The sequence below is a fragment of the Haemaphysalis longicornis genome, unplaced genomic scaffold, assembly GCF_048455015.1.
Source record: "Haemaphysalis longicornis isolate Haplotype H1 unplaced genomic scaffold, Haemaphysalis longicornis Haplotype H1 scaffold_1, whole genome shotgun sequence".
NCBI classification, from domain to species: Eukaryota; Metazoa; Arthropoda; class Arachnida; order Ixodida; family Ixodidae; genus Haemaphysalis; species Haemaphysalis longicornis.
In genome coordinates this window covers 9,015,932-9,037,734 of record NW_027526203.1, presented here as the reverse complement: position 1 = coordinate 9,037,734, position 21,803 = coordinate 9,015,932, and the positions used below count along the sequence as shown (strand labels likewise).

The following is a 21,803-nucleotide window of genomic DNA, read 5'->3' as shown; positions in this document are numbered from 1 at the left end:
CCGGGCTCGGGCTCACATTTTATAAATTTGTCGGGCTCGGGCCGGGCTCGGGCTCCCGTTTTAAAAACTTGTCGGGCCCGGGCCGGGCCCGGGCCGTGTCTCTACCGGGCCAGGTCGGGCCGGGCCTAGAAATTCCGGCCCGTGCAGTGCTCTAATTCGGAGGATGCGGAGAGGGATGAGCAATGTCGCGGGGACTGCTGAAGCTCTGCAGCAGCAGCAGCAGCAGCAGCAGCAGGGCTTCAGCCAAGGCTAATGCCAAAGCCCCCTCGAGGGGGCCCTTGGCATTAGTGATAAGAGGGATCGCTTATGCTTAGAGGTTGTGTGTGGGTATTTGGAGCTTAAACAAATCATTGCCGAACAGTGTTTGCTGTTTGATTTGTGCAGTTTTACTGCTGCAAGTATCCAGGGTTTTTTTTTTTTGTTTTTTTCCGCATGTTTGTAATTTGCGAGTAGAGAATTAACTCCTGGTTTTGCTGCAGAGAATCTGGATTTTTAAGCTTCGCCACAAGGCTTGCTCTTTAGGGTTGGCTTTTTTTTTTTTTTTTTTTTTTTTTTATGGTGCTGCAACAGTTAAAAAAGAAGCCCTTCATGCATGAACTTTGTGCAAAACCAGTGTCAGCTGCCTGATGTATGTTTGCTAAAGTGGAGCACCATTTGCACAAGTTTATTAGGCAAAACGAAGACTGTGGCCAGTACGGGGACATGAGTAAGGAGCCAAGAGTTGCTGCATGTTGGCCATGTTTACAATGGGGGTAACTGGTAACACCGGACACAGCAGGCACCTCTTTTCGCCGCCTGGAGGCAGAGCCACTGTGTATTGCAAAGAATAGTGTATAACTTAGTTCTTTGTGACGCTGGCAAGTTTTAAAAACACTAAACACTGAATAACTCTTCATTTCAACTGAAATATCACTTGTTTTATACCTTTCTTGAGTTTACTTAGATGACCTACAAAGTCTCGCTTGCTGAGAAATAAGAGATGGAAGCAGACATTTTTCTCTCCTGCTTCCCTCCAATTTTTTTTCCCATGTTAAAGGAGTACTGACACGAAATTTCTCGCTTTCAGTTTTTATGCTGTAAAGAATACCTATGGTCCCAGTAATTACGAAAATCGAACCGAAAGGCGTCAGCCACCAACATATAATTAATTATAGCACGTTTATTGCAACCACTTTCAAATTCGGTCGCCGCGCGGGAAAATGGCCGTTCGAAGGAGAGCCTGCAAGCGGACTGCCTGACGTCACGGTCTCCGTGACGTCGGACCGTGACGTCATGGTCTCCGTGACGTCAGGGACGTTCGCTGCATCGTCTGCTACGGATTGCACGCGGTTCACACTAAAGCGCTGGACACATGTACGATTTGTACACTCGATTCGCATGCGACTGATCGTTACGACTGTCACCACGACTAGTCGTACGCGTGAATTTGAGACACATGACCCGATGCGTGCATGCGATGCGTCGTCGGCGTCGCTCCGCCCACCGTTTTTGCTCCATGGTCAACTACGACTATCGCTGAGCTGAATTTGTAGATCCCGCGCGTTTAATCGCAAAAAATGGATAAAGCAGGCAATCGTGAAGCGTTTCCTGCCTTCGGAAACAGTTCGCGCACACGCCGGCCGTGCCTGCCAGCTCGGACACTCAGCGGCTCGATCCGGCGCAGACCACGGTAGCAAGACGGTAGCAACCGCTTGTCGCTGCTCTTCTGAATCAATCTGATCGTTAAAATGAAGTTCCACATGCGAGAAAGTAGGTGTTAGTGTGGTGAAAAATTGTGCTTGGGATTGTTATCAGGGCTTATTTTAAAAGCGGCGATCAGATATCTGCCGCGATGCAAGCGTATACGCTGACCGGCCCCCCGCGGCGCGCGGCGGGCGGTGCGCCGACCGGTCGAGAGATGGCAATACCTGCGCAGAAACGTGAAGTGCGCACTTCGCAAGCCTTGCTCACAGCGGTACCGCAGCCAAGCCAAACCTCCTATCGAAGCGAGACCGCCCACAACAACAGCGCAGGCTATCGCTTCCGGTTCCGGAAACAACTGTATGACGTCATGCTGAATCGGCCGCAAAATCGCGGATAGCCTGACGTCACACCCTAAGCGATTTCGCTAGTGCTGCCGATTTGTAATAGTTCGCGGCCAGGGCAATTAAAATCGATTTTTGATGCGTTTCCAGCCTCGGATCGCTCCAAAAATTTCTGTGGGTAATCTGTACAAACTACTGAAGCCAATTATATCGTTATTTAGGCCTCTAAATTTGGTGTCAGTACTCCTTTAAAGAGGAGTCGCAAAGTGTCGAGGGCAAGCAAATCGGAGTCCTATTTGCCACTTTATCCCACACGGGGCACCTTATGTATTCAAGGTGATGGTTTTGGCGACACCACGAACCCCGAGCCCTCAAACATAAGCTGTGGCCAACCCTGGCGAGATGCTTATAGGTAGAGAGTAAGAAACTACGAACGGTGGCCGTCAGAGCCTTGGTCAAGCTCTGGGCGATGGGCTCTCCTGTCTGTTTACCAGGCAGGGAGCTCCGGGATCTCTCTCGGCATAAAGGTAAACCGAGTGAAGAAATAAACCCCGTCCCCTGCTTTTTTCTATGCCAAATGCTAAATCAAAAACCCCCTTGTAAACATAATTGAACCCTGAAAAGGGTCCGCACCAAAGTATTATTTCCACCCCTTTTAGCAATCACACTTCGGAAACCTGACAACTATCCCTGCTTCTTGATTATCGAATCTGTCAACTCAAGTCCTGTTTTTTCGCAGTCCGTATTCCTAATCCCTAAATTTCTCGAAGGCATCTTAGGCAAGTCATTCGACACGAAAAAACTCAGAACTGGTCAAGTACTGATGGAAGTCAAGTACTGGTGGAACTAACTTTACTGCTCATGAAACTTTGGTGTTTTTAATAGGCATTCAAAATGGTCCCTTGCCACTGGCACCACCAAAGTTTAATGAGCTGTAAAATTAGTTCCAAGTGGTGCATCAAAAAACCAATTCTCTAGTTGCACTCACCAGGGTTCATAGTATTGGAAGATATAACAAGTACAGCTTTATGACTAACACTGTTCTGTCTATTGTTCCTCCAAAAATGGCTAATTATCTGTAATTATCTTGGGAACTTATTGAGTGACTCAAAAAATGATGGCATGTTTAAAATTAGTTGGGGGAAAGCAGCAAGACAGGCAAGTTTCACAGAGTTCAATTGAAAATTAAAAGAAGCTGTTTTCAGAGCAGTGTCCCCCCTTAAAAGCTTCTAGTTTGAGACTTTTTTGCTCAGGGAACGAGGCGAGGCTGCCATATAGGAGCCAAGACGTTTTATTTTTTTACCCTTTCAATAAACCTTTGATCAGCAGTCACAACTTTTAGGTGCAGAGTACCTCAGGACCTCACAATATCCGTCCGCGTCCAAGCGCATAGCATTTACAATCGCAAAAAATCACACAGGCACCAGCAAGATTCGAGCCTGTGTCTGGTAGACCAGGCAGAGTTAGTGTCGGTCATCTCACCCACTGGGCCACGACCGTGAATTAGTACCCGAGAGTCAAACGGCTTACTGCCTTGCCTGTAACGGTGCGGAGTACATTAACTCCCAATGTCCGTCCACGTCCATCCATGCGCACACCACCATCAAGAGATTTAGGGAATAATCAAGGTGCAACTCACGGCTCAAATCAAATGACAGTCGGGGCGCAAATTGGATGTCACTCGAGGCGCAACTTGGATGTCGTTTCAAGTCCCCCTACTCCGCACCCTCGCCATCATCCACAGAGTGGAAGATGCTGCCATTTTTAGCTATGAATCTCTTACCCGACCGGACGAGTTTTGTCAAACCTAAGGTTTCACTGCATGAGCACCTGCTTAAAGGGTCCATGAAGAGAAAATACAACTTTGGTTAACTTTAAAGAATTACGCTTCAGTACCTAACTCAGCCCTATTCCGGCCACGAAAGACGTTTTTAAACCGATAAAAACGCAAGAAACACTTAAGAACTTTCAAATTTTGCGCCACAGTGACGTGTTATCGGCGCGAGTGACGTCATATGGGCCAGCACTAAAACATAATTTTCAGTGGGTTAGGTGCACGTTAGGATTCGAGTGATGCGATCAAACGGAACTAGCGGCCCCACTACAATTGTCCAGTCATGTGTCTTGGCGATTGATTAGTTCGGCCGCCGTCAATCGCCTAAACAAGCTTCTGTGACGTCATAGAAAAGTTGCCGGAAAGTGGCTAGCGAGTCGCCACAGCTCCACATGTTTTCTTTAATATCTCTGTTATTTTTTCTAAGTTTGCGATGAAATCGGTATTATTTTTACCAGGACAAAGCAGCCTTTGTAATGAACCAAACTTGTATTTTGTTTTCATGGCTCCTTTAATCTTTAGCCTCACGTCATTGCTGCATTGCGGGAAAGCGTGTTGCACTTGATTCGTATTTAAAGGTACATACTGTTTGATTTGCAGTCAGTTTTTACATCTAGTATTTAATTCACAATCAAAAATTTGATATTCACACCCATCTGTTTATCATGGGTACATGTTGCATAGTGATAACATTGTGACCATAGAATTGCTGGCCGTGTCAAACCTCCTTGCCCATGCTATCAGCATAGCTCATGACGTAGAAAGCAAGGAGGAGATGGATGAACAAAGGAGCGGTCATGCAGCTGGATTTGCGGGTTGGCACAAGCAGTTCAACTCGCAAAGCTGGGTGGTCACTGAGGGCTGGTGGGATGCAACTGCGCAAAAAGAGGCAGCTTGGCTGAACATTTGATCTAAGTGCAAGGTGGAAATTGCAAGCTTCTTGTATTTTTGGGGGCTATGGCAAGAAAACAAGACCTCTTGAGCATGCAAGCTCAGTGCCAGGCAGTGATCTCGAGCTTTCGTTAGTGGATTTTGAATTTCCTAATAAACAACTTTAAATAGTTCCCTTTTCCCTCATGATTAGTTCTGCCTCGAGCAATTATTGGATATTACTTTTTCCTGGGCTGTTGTTTTCACGCAGTCCCCTAAGCACATATCAACAAGGTTCCACTGCTTACTAAATTGAAGAAAAGGAAGTTGAACATTGAATAAAATAAGCGAACAGTTTTTTTTACAATGACCCTGAAATCTTTGCAAAGTTTTTTTTTACAATGATCCTGAAATCTTTGCAAATTCTTATGCTCAAAACAGTGGGTGTTGCAGGTACTGTGGTACTGACTTTTTGTGGCAGTGGTGTGTATGTTTTGTTTGAAAATTTAACCTGTTTGTCAGTCTGGTTGAAAACTTGTTGGCTGTGAAAAATCTCTTCTTTCAGTATTGCCAGCCAACATGGTTTAAAGGGACACTGAATTGAATTTGTCAAGCTCCCGTTTTTGCTTGCACTGCGTAGACTGGCTCAAATTAGCACACTTTTCATCGTTTATCCGGTTGACAAATCGGTAATTATTTTACAAAGCGTGAAAGAAGAAAAACTACCATGCGCGGTTTGCGGCGGCCGCACCAACTAAGCTGTGACGTTGGGAGGAGGGGGCACCGTGATTGGACGATGCGCAAGGTCAGCAATCAAACAAGTTTCGGTTTCGGTTCTCTAAAACAACATGTTTGACATCCGATGGCGTCGTTGCATGGGCATTCTCAATATCCCAGTAATCGTAGTACCGCGCTTCTGCCATGTTGTCGGCTGTAAAATGCATAAGATAAGCCTCCCAGGGCAGCTTGGAATCGTAGCATTCACTAGCTGAGGCCTACGCAGTGCATGAACGCCCTCCGCGTACCCGCAGACGTTCAAATACATGCGCTTTTCCCCCATATTTGGAGCTTTCATCACTCATGCCTGTATCGTAAAAAGCGTGTTCGCACCAGGACAAGGGTCTGTTGATTCTGGCCTGTGCCCGCTGCCTGCAAGCAGTCGGTGCTTATGACAACAGCACGCCAACGAGAACTCGCTAGCACGCCAGTGCCAGCGTGCGCGAGTTCTGTGGACTAGTTCATGGAGCAATGAACGTTGCGGCCCAAAAAAAAAGATGAAGTCAGTATAGAAAACATCGGCGAAAAACAAAAAAGTGAACTTATAAAAAAAAAAAGCATGTACCAGGGAGGATTCGAACTTGCGACTGGCAAAACACTTGCGGTGTCATACCTAGCATCTAGACAACTAGGCCACGGACGGGGGCTAGCAGATGGTCGAAATATAAGGTATATAATGTAGAACCAGTTTACACTTTTATATAGTTTTAGTATTTCAAGTAGCTTAGGTGACTATTCGTTGTATTGCACTCATACAGTAAGCGTCCCCCGAGCTTCCACAATAGCTCACGTCTAGGAATTGCATTTCGTAGACGGAAAAGCGTTCGCAGATGTGTAGTCGTGCTGCTGACCGCTGTGCTTGTTCGCCCAGCGCAAAAAAGTGCTTCCCGCACCCTAGGTTTACGCTGTACGGTAAATATATCTGTTGATTTTATTTCCTTAGCACCTATATTAACTTTGCTGACTCTTCTCCCCCTTCAAGAGGCCTTATATTTTCCTACTAGCGTAAAGTCAGCGAAGCGTCGCATGTGCGCTTGTGCAGCACTTGTGTGAAGCGACCTTGACTTGGAGCTAGATACAGCAAACAGACTAACCAAGTCAAGAAAGGCCCATTCTTCCATGCACAAACGTGTCCTGGCTTCGTTTCAACTGATCGAGCCAATTGCGACGACCCGTTGGCGGCCGGCGGACTAAATGTTGGGTCGACTGACTCGGTCGCGGAAGGTCTGCGAGCCGTGCAGTAGCGCAGCCAATTGCCAGCTCCTCTCCTGCTGATGTCACACGAAAACGCCACAGAAAATGGGCGAGAGTTCAGAGAGGAGGACAGCATTTTCGAATTGATTTTTCTACTAAATAAATCCGCGTAAATGTGCTCAGAGTGGTCGAAACAGGGCCTAGTGACTCCGGACTACAATTTGCACTCGTAATCCCGCATTGTTTACAAATCACTTCAGTGTCCCTTTAAATGAGAGTGAATACCTCATTTGTATGGAAACAGCTGTGGCATCAAGCAGGGGCCTGAGGGTCAGTATTTTGCTGCTGGATTTACTTCGACAGAAACAGATTTTTTTAATGGGTGTGGTATTCAAAAAGAAAATACCGGACTGGCCTAAGTTTCTGAAATAGCAAAAAGTCCAGTGCCTAGACGAGCAAAAAAAAAATTCCCTGCTGTGGGATCCCGTCCACTAGGCTTGTGGAACTGCTGTGGAAATGGTGATGTGGGGCCATCCAAGAAGCACAGCTCATCCCAACCAGCCAGCAAGCTTATTTTGTGCACCCAACACTGGGGTGGTCTTTGAGGGGAAGGTCTCGATCTGTTGTGCACTGAATGACAGCCCTTTTCCCTTCTCTTCCAGGTGAGGGCTCGTCCTCCGTCAAGGTGAAGGAGGCTGTCGGGAAGAATGCTGCCACTCGGCACTCCCTGGTTCTGCTGGACGAGTGAGTAGAACGAGGGGCTGGTGCAGATGCACGGGCCACAGAGCCCCCTTTCATGTCCTAGGTATGAGCTACGATGATCTCTTTTCTCTCTTGTGAGAAAGTGGCTTTTTTTTTTTTAGGGTGCAGTTTTGTAGTTTTTTTTAGGCCCAACAAGTATGATGCTTCTCCAGATACTAAGGAAAACATGGGCGAAAACGGAGATGTTGCACTTGCACAGCCACTGTGTTAAGCTGGTCAAGGGCGTGTGAACATGGTTCCTGTGGGTAGGCAGCCGCACGCTGAAGCCGGTTTCCTCGCTGTTTCTGGCACTTTTGCTTGTGACACTGCTTGTAAGGATGGGGGCGGGTGTAAGGGGGCTTGTAAGGATGGGCGCGGATGGGGCCTTGGATGTCAACAGGGTGCACCCTAACCATCTGGCATGCTTCTTCAACGCTACAGGGCTCCTTGATTAAAGGAGCCATGAAGAGAAAACACAACTTCGTTTAGTTTGAAAGAACTACGATTCAGTATTTCACTCAGCTCCATTACAGCCACAGAAGTTGTTTTTTTAACGAAAAAAAGCAAGAAGTATTTAAAAACTTTCAAATTTTGCGCCACAGTGACGTGTTATGAGCAAGAATGACGTCATACGGGCCAACAATAAAACATAATTTTCAGTGCGTTAACTGCACGCTAGCATTCAAGTGATGCGGTCAAATGGAACTAGAGGCCCCATTACAGACGTCCAGTCATGTGTCGTCGCGACAGGTCAGTTAGGCGGCCGCCAATCGCACAAACAAGGTTCCGTGACGTCATAGAAAAGTTGCGGGAAATTGGCTAGGGGGTCGCGACTGCTTCACACGTTTTCTTTAATATCTCCGTTATTTTTTCGAAGATTGCGATGATATTGGTATCATTGTTATCGGGACTAAGCAGTCTTTCTAATAAACCCAACTTGTATTTTGTCTTCATGGCTCCTTTAATGACTGCAGCACCAAACAGGGTTGAGATTGAGCCATTGCGGAAGGGCATAGGGAAATTTTCTTTTCCGTGAGACACAGCACCCAGGCAGAGGTCTTCAACGAGTGGAGCTGTGTGAGATTGTTCAGATGTGGCTGAAAGCACTAGGTCTAGTGATGGCTGATCTTTGGGACAGGCCTCTAAAATGCACCCAATTAAAATGCACCTAAATTGCACCCCTGTTACAGAGGCAGTGCAACGGCCGTTAACGCAAACAACAGTTTAATGCCGTAATGGCCATGGGAACTGAACGGTGCTGTCTGTGCTCACACGGCACTTTCCATGCTCAGTTTCATTTGGATGATTCATCACGTGACTCTTAATTTTACCTCTCAAACTCATTAAAAAAAAAAACTAATTTTTTTTTGTACTACAGGTTTCACAGTGTATTTCTTTCACTCTTTGCAACAATTTTTTGTAACAGCGCCAGGGAACGTCATTTAGCCAATCCAGTCCGATCCGTGGCATTGAAAATGGCTGCGTTTGTTGTGGTTTTGACGTGAAGCATCCCATTTAATGATCCATCGCTTGTGCTACCTGTGGCACCACTGTTCTGCTGCAAGGGAATTAGCAAATGCCTCAGTGACGCTGTCCACACAAATCATTTCTGCATCATGACACTCGCCTGCAGTGGGGACACGTTGTTGCTGCGGGCAGCCACCTTGCCTATCTGCCAACGTAACTTACATTTTACATTTTGCACTTATTAGGAAAAGGTGCCGTTTGAGGTGCCCTTATTCCAGGCTCCTGTAGCTCTGGCTGCACTCGTGGCCCGTCGTACCAGCTGTCGTTGATCTTCCGGGTCCGAGCTGAGCAACGCATCTTTCCACTGCTCAAGAGTTGGGTTAGGTATTTGGGGAATCTTTGGAATGTCGGGGCAGACCCACATAATGTGGTAAAGGGAGGTATGCTCAGTTGTGCAGGAAGGGCATTTGTTTGAAGGTGAATTGTGTAGTGTACATGGAGTAGGGCCTTCCTAGGTGAGTGAAGGTGCTTGTTTGTAGTTGACACCAGAATGTCGCTTCTTCTCTAGTGAAACATCTGTGTGAAGGAAGAAAGGCTTGTCGGGTGCGTCGCTGGTGCTGTAGAAGTAAGTTGTATTGCAGCATTATGGGCCGGGTAAAAATCCTCCAGTGGTGCCCGGGAGGCATGGGCTCAAGCGACAGTGTTAGCTCGCTAATGATTGCCACGAAAAGAGTCGTGTCCGGGAGTCCATACTATTTTAACATTTGGGAGGTGTTCTGGCACCTTGCTGTCAAGAATGTGGTGCTCTACAGAAGAGACCCTGCCCCTTGCATAGCTCCGGCAGGCGGCCTGGGAATCGGTGATCACGCGTACTTGTTCTTGTTCTGACGCAGTGGCAAGGGCTATGGCTGCCTGTTCTGCCTCTGTTGGGCTGCTTGTGTTGACGGAAGCCGAAACTATCTCCTGCAGGTCTGGGTCGATGACGGAAATTGCCATTGCTGGCCAATAAAGATACTTGGCTTTTCGTCTGTAAACCTCGAATCTGGCTGACTGCCGAATTTTGACTGAATATATTTGGCTCTCGTCGATCCCTGTATGGTGCTCGGGGTGAATGTTCCGAACTATTGGTGCCACGTTGAGTTTCTCTTTGAGCTCAAGGCGTAAAGTCTCCATCCTTGCGGTGTGCCCTCCAGCGTATGGTGGGACATCCCAGACGTCAGAGTACGTCTGCCGGTAGGACTGAGTGTGAAACGTTCCCGCTGGCTTATAAAGTGTGCTTCGATATGCTCCTCCACCGTGTTGTGGACGCCTAAGGAGAGGAGCTTTTCAGTTGCTGTGGTGGGTGGTAGGCCAAGAGATTGTTTGTAAGCCCTGTGGAGGATGGTCTCAAGCTTTTCCCTCTCGTAATTCTTGAGCTGGAGATGCAGAGACGGTAGACGACCCAACTGATAATTAATAAGGCTTGAATAAGCCTCGTCACATCTAATAAGCCTCGTCACGTCGCCTCGCCCATGATTTCTGTTGGTAATTCGGCCAATCATTCTCATTATTTGCGCTGATGATTGTGTGATTCGTTGAACTGTGTACTGTGTAGAAGTGTGTTAAACTGTGCTCTCCCCATTTTAATAAGATCCTTAATAAGAAACGCCCCACATATTACAACTCCACACACCACACATACTCAGCAATAGACCTTGCAATTGGCTCTGCAATCTTACTGCCTATGCTTGAATGGAGTGTATTTAACAACCCGTATGGCAGTGATCATTTTCCTGCAAAACTAACGGCTGTAAACAATGACTCTCAAGGCACAGAACCACTTCGAACATTTAATTACAAGCAGCTGACTGGAAAACATACAAAGAACTTTCCAGGCTACCCCCTACAACAGTATGCCATTCAGATGTTGAAGCAGCAAGTTCACTGATTACAGCCCACATTCTTGACTCTGCTCAGAAAAGCATTCCAGAGACTACTTTTAAAACTCTCCCAAAACCCAGACCATGGTGGAATGAGGACTGCGCGCGTGCACGGTCTGAACAGAACAAGGCGTGGGCACTTTTACGCCGCTATCCCACGGCCGACAACCTTCTCAAGTTTAAGCAGGCAAAAGCTAAAGGGAAGCGTACGTGACGTATTGCAAAAAACAAAAGTTGGACAGGTTTATATCATCTATAAATTCTTATACAGATTCTAGGAAAGTCTAGACTAGAATAAAGAAGCTAAAAGGATACAGGAGTCATCCTATTCCCCTAGTAAGTAGTGTGGGTAACTCTGTAAAAGATGAAGCAGATGCTCTTGGGAAACACTTTGAACATGTATTCAGTCCTTCACATTATACACAAACATTTTTACAGCATAAGAAGGCAGCAGAGCGTCAGCCCCTTCGTGTGAACCTACGCTCGAATGAGGGATATAATGCTCCATTTACCATGCTTGAATTGATGAGTGCACTCTCGACATGTGGTAAGTCAGCCCCTGGAGCTGACCGAATCAGCTATGACATGATCAGACACCTACACAGTGAAACCCTGCATGCAATACTCTCTCTCGTTAACAAAATATGGCAATCAGGTTGCTTTCCAAGAACATGGAAAGAGGCTATCGTTGTACCGCTTCATAAAGAAGGAAAGGAATCCTGTCTTGCTGCGAGTTACAGTCCCATCGCCTTGACGAGATGTTTATGTAAGCTGCTCGAAAAAATGATAAATCGGCGACTATTGTACTTTCACGAGTTTAATGGTCTGTTAGACAAAAATCAAACAGGCTTCAGGTCTGGAAGGTCAACTACAGATAGCCTGGTTGCATTTGAATCATATGGGAAAGATGCCTTCATCCATAAGCAACACTGCTTCTCTGTGTTCTTTGACATGGAGAAGGCGTATGATAGAACATGGCGATATGGTATATTGCTAGATTTGCAGTCATTTGGCCTTACTGGTAATATGCTCAACGTTATTAAGGACTATCTTTCTGATCGCACATTTCGTGTTCGTGTGGGTAACCTGCTGTCTAGAACCTTTGTTCAAGAAAATGGTGTACCCCAGGGGGGAGTGCTGAGCTGCGCACTTTTTCTTGTTAAAATGAGTTCACTAAAAAATGTTCTCCCACGAACTGTCTCATACTCCACTTATGTTGATGACATTCAAGTTAGTTTTAAGTCCTGTAATTTATCGATATGTGAACGCCAAATCCAATTAAGTGTCAATAGAGTGGTTACATGGGCTGACAGGAACGGGTTTATGTTGAATGCTGATAAAAGTGCTGTTGTGGCATTTTCCAGGCGGCGTGGTATCCATCCCCCTCCTTGTATTACATTACAAGGTCAGCCCATGCCAGTAAAAAATGAACACAAGTTTCTGGGTATTTTACTTGACCACAAACTCACATTTATACCGCATATTAAATTACTAAAAACGAAATGCCTGAAAACGATGAACATTTGAAAGGTACTATCGCATCAGTCATGGGGAACTGGCACAAAGTGTCTGCTTTCACTTCTAAATAGCCTAGTAAGGTCAAGGATTGACTATGGATGTATTGTATACCAGTCTGCAACCACAACAGCACTGAAAATGTTGGACCCAGTATACAACTTGGGGCTTCGCTTGGCAACAGGTGCATATCGAACAAGCCCCATTCCATCCCTTCATCATCATCATCATCACCAGCCTATCTACGCCCACTGCAGGGCAAAGGCCTCTCCCATTATTCTCCAATTACCTCGGTCCTGTGCCAACTGTGACCAATTTATCCCCGCAAGCTTCTTGATCTCATCTGCCCATCTAACTTTCTGCCGCCCCCTGCAACGCTTGCCTTCTCTAGGGATCCACTCTTACCCTTAATGACCAGCGGTTATCTTGCCTTCGCATTACATGCCCTGCCCACGTCCATTTCTTCTTCTTAATTTCTACTAATATGTCTTTAACACCAGTTTGCTCCCTGACCCACTCCGCTCTCTTCTTGTCCCTTAATGTTACACCTATCATTTTCCGCTCCATTGCCCGCTGAGTCGTTCTCAATTTAAGTTGAACCCTCTTAGTGAGCCTCCAGGTTTCTGCCCCGTAGGTGAGTACCGGTAAGATGCAGCTGTCATACTCTTTCTTCTTCAGCGACAATGGTAGGCTGCTATTCATTATCTGAGAATGTCTGCCATGCACCCCACCCCATTCTGATCCTTCTAATTTATCTCTGCCTGATGGTTGGTATCTGGGGTCACAACTTGGCCTAAGTATATATATTCGCTTACCACTTCCACTGCCTCGCCATCTATCTCAAACTGCTGTGCTGTCCCGAGGTTATTGATCATTACTTTAGTTTTCTGCATATTAATTTTCAGGCCCACGGTTCTACTCTGTTCGCCCAGTGCGGAAAGCATGCTTTGCAATTCGTCCCCCGAGTTACTTAGCAAGGCAACGTCATCAGCAAATCTGAGGTTACTGAGGTATTCTCCATTAACCCTTACTCCCACCTGTTCCCAATCCAACGTTCTGAATACTTCTTGTAAGCATGCTGTGAATAACATTGGAGAGATTGTGTCTCCTTGTCTGACACCCTTCCTTATAGGTATTTTGCTGCTCTCCCTATGGAGGATGATGGTAGCTGTAGACCCATTGTAGATGTCCTCTAGTATTCTTACATAATGCTCATCTACCCCCTGGTTCCGTAATGCCTGAATGACTGCTAGGGTTTCTACCGAGTCAAATGCTTTCTCATAATCTATGAGCGCTATATATGGGGGTTCAGTATACTCAGCGCACTTCTCTATCACCTGATTGATCGTGTGAATATGGTCCATTGTTGAATAACCTTTACGGAACCCTGCTTGTTCTTTAGGTTGACTGAAATCTAAGGTTGCAGAGATTCGGTTAGCGATTACCTTGGTAAATACCTTGTAGACGACTGACAGTAAGCTGATCGGCCTGTAATTTTTAAAGTCCTTCATGTCGCCTTTCTTATGGATTAGGATGATGTTCGCGTTCTTCCAAGATTCCGGTACCATTGCGGTCATTAGGCATTGCGTATACAGGTTTGCCAGTTTTTCAAGTACAATTTCTCCGCCATCCTTCAAGAGGTCTGCTGTTATCTGATCCTCACCAGGTGCTTTGCCCCCTTTCATTTCTTTCAAAGCATTCCTTACTTCTTCGGTCGTTACTGGTGGGATGTCTAACTCTGAACTACTGTCTCGTTCGGCATTATCCTGTATGTCCCGGCTACTGTGCAGATCCCTATAGAACTCCTCGGCCACTGTGACTATTTTATCCCTATTTGTGATGACATTGCCTTGCTTATCCTTAAGTGCATACATCTGATTTTTCCCCACACCAAGACGTCTCTTCACTGCTTTCAGGCTACCTCCGTTCTTTACAGCGTATTCGATCCTCTCCATATTATACTTCTGTATGTCAGCTGTCTTACGCTTATTGATTACTTCGAGAGCTCGGCTAGTTCTATTCTGTCAGCTGCGGTAGAGATTCTCATGGTTTGCCGTTTCCTGATTAGATCTTTCGTCTCCTGAGAAGGTTTACCAGTATCCTGTCTAGTCATAGTGCCCCCGACTTCTACTGCACACTCCGTGAGAATGCGTGTAAGGTTGTCGCTGGCTTCCTGTGTTGTAAGCTCGGCTTCCTCGTTAAGGGTGGAATATCGGTTCTGCAGCGCGATCCTGGATTCTTCTACTTTACGTCTTACTGTTAGCTCATTTATCGGTTTTTTTCGTACTAGCTTTTTGCGGTCCCTCCTCAGATCTAGCCTAATTCGAGATCTTACCATACGGTGGTCACTACACCTTACCCTTCCGAGCACTTCCACATCCTGCACGACGCCAGGGTTATCGCATAATATGAAGTCTATTTCATTTTTGTGCTCCCCATTCGGGCTCCTCCAGGTCCAGTTCCGACTCTCCTGTTTACAGAAGAAGGTATTCATTATGCGTAGGTTATTCCGTTCTGCAAACTCAACTAGTAGGTCCCCCCTGCTATTTCTACAGCCCAGACCATAGTTCCCAACTGCCTTGTCTCCAGCCTGATTCTTGCCTACTTTAGCATTGAAGTCCCCCATAACTACGGTATACTGTGTTTTTACTTTAGCCATTGCCGATTCCACATCTTCATAGAGGCGTTCCACTACTTGGTCGTCGTGGCTGGATGTGGGCGCGTAGCCCTGCACCACCTTGAGCTTGTACCTCTTATTTAGCCTAATTACAAGACCTGCTGCCCTTTCATTAATGCTATAGTATTCGTCTATGTTGCCAGCTATGCTTTTATTGACTAGAAATCCCACTCCCAGTTCTCTTCTGTCCTCTAGACCACGGTAACATAGGACGTGTCCATTTTTCAGCACCGTAAGGGCTTTGCCTGCCCTCCTAACCTCGCTAAGCCCTATTACATCCCATTTAATGCCCTCTAATTCCTCGAGCAACACCTCGAGACTTGCTTCGCTAGATAAGGTTCGCACGTTAAACGTTGCCAGGTTGAGATTCCATTGGCGGCCTGTCCGGATCCAGGGATTCTTAGCACCCTCTGCTGCGTCACAGGTCTGACCGCCGCCGTGGTCAGTTGCTTCACAGCCGCTGGGTACTGAGGGCCGAGAGTTAATTGGCGTATTCATGGGAGGTTGTGGCCATTACTACACCAAGGTGGCCAATCCTGCTCTGGTGAGGGAGTGCATTGCCGGCAATGGTCGCCGGGGTCAGGCCGCACCCCAAGCCCCTTTGTGCAATTCCATCAATACAAGGTGTTTTTAATTTGGTGGGAATTGTCCGGCACCGAGATTCGAACCACGGTCCTTCTGCACGCGAGGCGGGTGTTCTACCTCTACACCATCGCTGCGTCCCTTCACGTTGAATCTAATCAGTGGTCCTTGGAGTACCAGCGCACTTACACAGCTCTGATGTATGCTGCAAAGATTACTTCTAAGAAGGAACACCCTTTGAAAACCATCATGAAGAATAACACGAGTATTCAACTTTTTGAAAAACAGCCATCCATAGCACCTCCCTTTCCTTTAGCAGTGTCACGCCTCGTAAAGAACTTCCAATTTCCTCTTACTGATGTTTACTGCACCTCTATTCATGAGTTGGTTGCTCCGTGGGACACTTGCCCAATTCAGTGGGACATGTCCTTCAGAGAAATACTAAAAGAAAAATGTACCAAACTTTCTTATTGCTCACTCGGGGACAAATACAAGGCAGCTGAATTCTACACAGATGCCTCAAAGACTTCTGCAGCGGTGTCTTGTGCTGCAATTGGCCCCATATTCACTTTGTCCAAAACAATGAACAGGAACACTAGTATATTTACTGCAGAGGCATATGGTGTCCTGCTAGCTTTGAAGCACATTCTCCAACACAAAATTACGAGCTCAGTCATATACACAGACTCTCTGAGTGGATTTCAAAGCTTTCATCTTTGAAGTCTAGTAGAAACCCAACTTTTAATGATGTTTTAAAAGCCCTGTACTCGGTTTATAGGCTCAAGCTTGTTGTCACAGTGTGCTGGGCTCCTGGCAACTGTGGTATTGTGGGAAATGAAGCCACCGACCAAAGTGCTGCAGAAGCTGCCCTTCGTGACACCATAGACAAACATTGTTCCATATCAAGACCTAAAACCATTTGTGAGGAGGAAGCTCCGAAACCACTGGCAACAATAGTGGGATAAAGCAATTGATAATAAATTACATGTTATTAAACCCAAAATAGAAAAGCCTCCTACCAAAAAACACCACATCCATAGAGGTGGCCTTATGCAGGCTTAGAATTGGCCACATGCACATCACACACTCGTATTGTTAACTGATCAAACAAGCCACAGTGCCATCGATGTGGGGGTCAGCTTTCTGTCCTTCATGTGCTTATTGAGTGTGACATGTGCAACATTGAAAGGAAACATCATTTTAATGAAGCTTACATGTATAACATTCCCCTTGCACCCTGCATTTTTTTTATCAGACCATCCAGTGTTCTCTTACAAAAAAGTTTTTAGTTGCCTTGCAGATGTAGACTTTTTAAAACACATATCATATAGCCCATAACCTTACCTGTGTTCATTATGTGTTTTAAAATGGTGGGGGAACCTGAGGCTTTGCACCTTAGGTGCTTGCACTCACTGTTTTAACATGACCCTATACACCATTTCTCTTAGTATACTCACTGTGCTTTAATTGTGGCCCTATACACCAACCCCCTGAGTAAAGTTTTTTAAACTAGTGCCTTCTTTACAAATCCTTCTCATCTCTTTCACCATTGTCATGGCGCTCTTTGCCTTTTTCGGCCTTGCGCCAGTAAACCAGAAATCATCATCATCATCGTAAATCCCTTCGTGACGAGGTAGAATTCCCCAAAACACTTCGTCAAACAAATCTGATCACTGCCTGGCATTCCCACGAGGCAGCTGCCACATTTTTTTATGATTTTAGTCTGGTCATGGAAACAGCTGATGCGAAATAATCTGATGGACAGTTGGACTGTGCACGGCCACCGGCAGATTGCACACAATGTATGGGAAGAAACCCCTACTTGAGGCATTTCTTACCTTTTTCACCGAATGGAACGGGAATGATGTATGCGTGGGAGTAATAACACTGGCGATATAAGCAAGCCAAGCGACCAATGATATAGACCAAACTTCACTGAACACGAATTCTTTATAACATAAAAAAAACTGTGACGAGGGCAGACTCGACTCTTGGTGCACCACTTTGCGTATTTGATGGCGCTGTTGTTCAATCGCACTGGAGTCGGCCTTGTTCTTGACGGTAGAGCGGAACATCTGCTTAGACAGGCCTGTACTTCTGGCAATGTCGGCCTGTTTTTCCCCATGTTCGACAGCGTCAATTATGCTTAAAGGCCAACTGCAACAAAAATTTACCTGCCCCGAATTCTGCTTCAACGTGTGGTATGCACCACTAAAGTCACTTGTGACCTAATTTTAAACTCCACAAACGCGCAGTTTTTTAATTAAAACTGTTCGAAAACACGTCCCTTCAGCCGACGCAGCACCTAGCGGAGTGTCGCCACAACTTGTCGCCACTGCGACGAACTTCCAGATGTGACGTGCCAGTCAGGACTTCCGTGCTGCCGTCGCCTTTCCTCAGTAGCCCCAAGTAGCCCTTTTACGTGCGGCCTCATGCGAGTGAACAGTGTATTTCGTGCCTCTTGCATGAATAATTGCTTTAACGCGCTTCCGTAATGCGAGAAGCTGAAGAAGTTCTGGGTTGCCGAGACGTAGAGAACAAATTCGAAGAGTGCCGGGGCCGGTCTGCGTGAGGCAATCACTGGCGGCAAGCAAGTGCGGCAGTTGCACAACAGTCGATTTCATGGTCACAACATTAGAAGCAGGGTCCAGGTCGACTTTTCAAGCACGCGAGACGCTTGTATGGCCTACTCGAGGCGACACACTGTTTGCGCGGCTTGTCGGTGCGTTGGCGGGCGAAGGAGTACGGTGGTTGTGCGGCGCACTGCAAGATCGCAGCCGAGCGGCTCCACGAACGTCCGACGCGAGGCGATACGTTGTCGTCGCGGCTGGTCGGGGCACAAACGGGTGCGGAAGCTGTGTGGCGCACTGCAAGCTCGCGGTAGGGCGACGAAACAAGTCGATGACGCTGTTTTAGCGGCCGGTCGGAGCCTGAACGAGTACGGCAAATAGCTATGCGGCCCACTGCATACACAATCGCGGCCAGTCGACTCTTCGGGAGCGCGAGTACAGCCGACGCGAGGCGATGTGCTGTTGTCACTGTTATCGCGCCGGTCGGGGAGCGAACAAGTACAGAACGCGGCACGCACTGCTTGGAATCGATTCGGTTCAAACAACTTCGTCAAAAAGCAAATAAATACTAGCCACTGCTGGCAACATTTCTCTCACCAATTAGGAAAAAAAAAACAAAAACGAGAGTGGGGGGGGGGGGGGGGCACATTTGGCAGCATTGAGCCTGGGGAAAGGTCACTGTTTCACGACGCCAGCGAAGACACTGCAGTGCTTTCGTCGCTGCGTTATTTAAAGGAGCCATGAAGAGAAAACACAAGTTTGGTTCATTCAAAAGATTGTCTCGTTAGAATCATACTGACACCACTTTTAACGTAAACTTCGCTCAAATAAGCTACATAATTAGGAAAAACGGGAATGGTCATGCGACCCACCAGCTCATTTCCCGCAACAGAACCTGTGATGTCACATGGGCTAAGCTCTGCGATTGGCGGAGGCTGGCAGAAGCAGACGCAAATTAGGTAGAGCTTACAAACTAGACGAACGAGCGATTTGCGCTTAAATTTAGGGCACATTCTTTACAAAGCAATAGGAATGATGGGACAAACAGTGGAAGTTACGAAAGCACATGTAAACATAGAAGTACTGATGCGTTCTGCTGTTCGTACTGCGCACAGCATGCTTTGGTTTAGCTGCACAGCACTATGGGGCTTGGGGTTGTCTCAGACGACACTGGCCGATTGACGCAAGCAACGGTGTCTTACGTGACCCCATTTGTCGAGCGAGCACTGTTTCAGGGAACGAATATTTTCTCCCAGAACAAAAACAAGCCAGGTTTAAATGCAGGCAAAAACAAACCAAACGCTTGCCACGGTATGGTGGCGCCATCTAGGTTACGGAACGTAAAGAAACGCGGGAACAAACCAACACCGCTACAGGGTGGAGACAACCTTTGAACGGTCCCGTGCCGCCGCAATTGGGCCAATGGGCTCAACGCGTTATTCTTTTCGTTTCCCACGAGACCTAGCAACGCGAAACAGACAATATGATTCAAACTTCTTCAGTAAACCGCGTTGCGGCGATAATTTTAGCGCGGTTTTGACACAATGACTTGCTTCGGCGGCGAGCGAGCAACCGAACATGGCGGCGCCAGCGTTACGTGTCTCTACCCTGTACGGCAGATGCGTGAATGAAGGTACTCTAGGCTGCAGAGCGGTCGGTTCCCGTGATGTCACTTGGGACCACGAAAACGCACGATTGAGCGGGAAAATCAAAATTTTAACCTAAATTGTTTAATTTCTCAGTGAATAAAGCACCGTTTGTATCCGGACAAGCGCTGGGGGCACTATAAAACACGAAATCTTTCGAATAAAACCAACTTGCATTTTCTCTTCATGGCTCCTGTAAAGATCTAATTATCCAAAGATATGGCGCGGACACCCTGCTAACAGGGAAAAAAAATTCCCCTGTAAACAAAAATAATAAAATTCTGGATTTGAACTGTGATACGATGCGCTGGAACCGAATTCTTAGACGCTAGCCCGCATGTTTCGACGCTTTCCTCCAGCGGTAGCTTTTTTTTTTTTCTTTTCTCTCACAAACACAGGACGGTTCGATCGGCACAAGGCATATTGGCTGTGCCGGCGCCCACCTAGCACTCAATACTGCTTTTTGTGTACCCATTTCCCAGCTCCCAGCTTTTCCACGACGCCTCGCGATACCTGTGTTTTCGTTTTACCGGACGGCTATATATAGGCTCGTCTCAGCAGCTCACAGCGAAGCAATAATGGTTGCACGAACTTCCCAACCCCTTTTCACGCATGTTTTAAATATTTGAAGAAATGGACGACCCGAAACACATCGAATGCACGCCGTCTTCTTACAGGCAGCCCTGGGAGAATCCGCCGGCTGTGCCCGCTTGATTCCCGAATGTAACGTCACTTCGGGCCGTCCATAATGGCTGCCCTTTTTTTCCAGTTTTGGTTTGAAAAGAGCGTTTTTGATCTTCGTTTACGATGCAGCGACGCATATTTGGGCCTCCAAATTTTGCAGGTAGCAACTTTTAGGGTACTAGTATCGGGAAATAGTGTATTTAAGGCGTCGAAATTTTCGTTGCAGTTGGCCTTTAATTTACCTGATAGTGAAATCGGCTACCCCGCCGCTCGTGGTGCTGGTCGCACAAAAAAAAAAAAAAAGCAAAACAAGGCCACTCGCACTGGCTTGGCTTGGCTGTGCCGACGACCTGGCTGCCAACAATGTTGCCAGACATAACAGTTTTCTTGCGAAACTAAACAATGAAAAAGCATATTGGGTGCCGGCCCCGCAGAAGTCCGCTATAAACATTTAGTCTACAATTTTCACGTAAAATTTAGTCTGTTGTAGCCGATAGTCTACTCTATAGCCGGGTCCGTTATTCGCGGAGTGGACTCCTTTTAAAATTCATCGGGAGCAAACAAATCGATAGAAATGGTCTGTTGTTGCCGGAAGTCTGTTGTTGCTTGATCCGCTGTAACGAGCGTAGACTGTAATATGATGGGCTACATTGTCAAAGGCTCCTTTCAGATCTAATGCCAGGATTGCCTTGACATCGTGTGGAGAGGCCTGCTGGATGACAATGTCTTGTGTTGACAGTTTCGGTTGGACAGCAAACACCGTTTCAGGAAACTGTTTGCGATCTTCCTAATATGCACATCCCACAAGGGAAGGAAATAGCATGTCTAGGGGCACATGTCCTGATTTAACTGTAATTAAGAACACAGATTACGCCGAGTGGAAAAATACCAAAGAAACAATGGGAAGTGATCATTATATTGTCGCTACCCATTTTACCGTCTCTTATATCAAGAAGAAAATAGGAGCTACCAAAATTATAGATTGGCACTCCCTCTGTACGCTAGAAAGGGAACCACATCTGAAATAGAATCCATTCAAGAATGGGTTGCCCAGATATACACGGACATTAAAACCTGCACAACAGAAGTTGCTTTCACAAATGATGCGCCTGTGGCAGACTCTCACTTTCTACATCTGTGGGAGGCAAAATGATGTCTGAGCAAATGATGGAAGTGGCAGAAGCACAACAGGAAGCTTAAACTGAAGATAGCTCAAATCACTCAGGACGGTGCAAATTATGCCGCAGAGTTGACGCGCCTAAATTGGCAGCAGCTGTGCAGTGGCCTGCAAGGCACATTGAGC

The 21,803-nt window shown here is 46.6% G+C and overlaps 1 protein-coding gene across 2 annotated transcripts in view; it reads left to right on the top strand.

The window, feature by feature from the left end:
* The window catches only part of LOC144175064 (DNA mismatch repair protein Msh6-like), a 296,118-nt gene that overhangs the window by 258,117 nt on the left and 16,198 nt on the right, over window positions 1–21,803 (top strand). For both annotated transcript variants that reach the window (XM_077704119.1, XM_077704110.1), the window contains one exon: window positions 7,362–7,443. In XM_077704119.1, coding sequence (XP_077560245.1) covers window positions 7,362–7,443 — 82 coding nt within the window. The remainder of the gene's footprint in view (window positions 1–7,361; window positions 7,444–21,803) is intronic.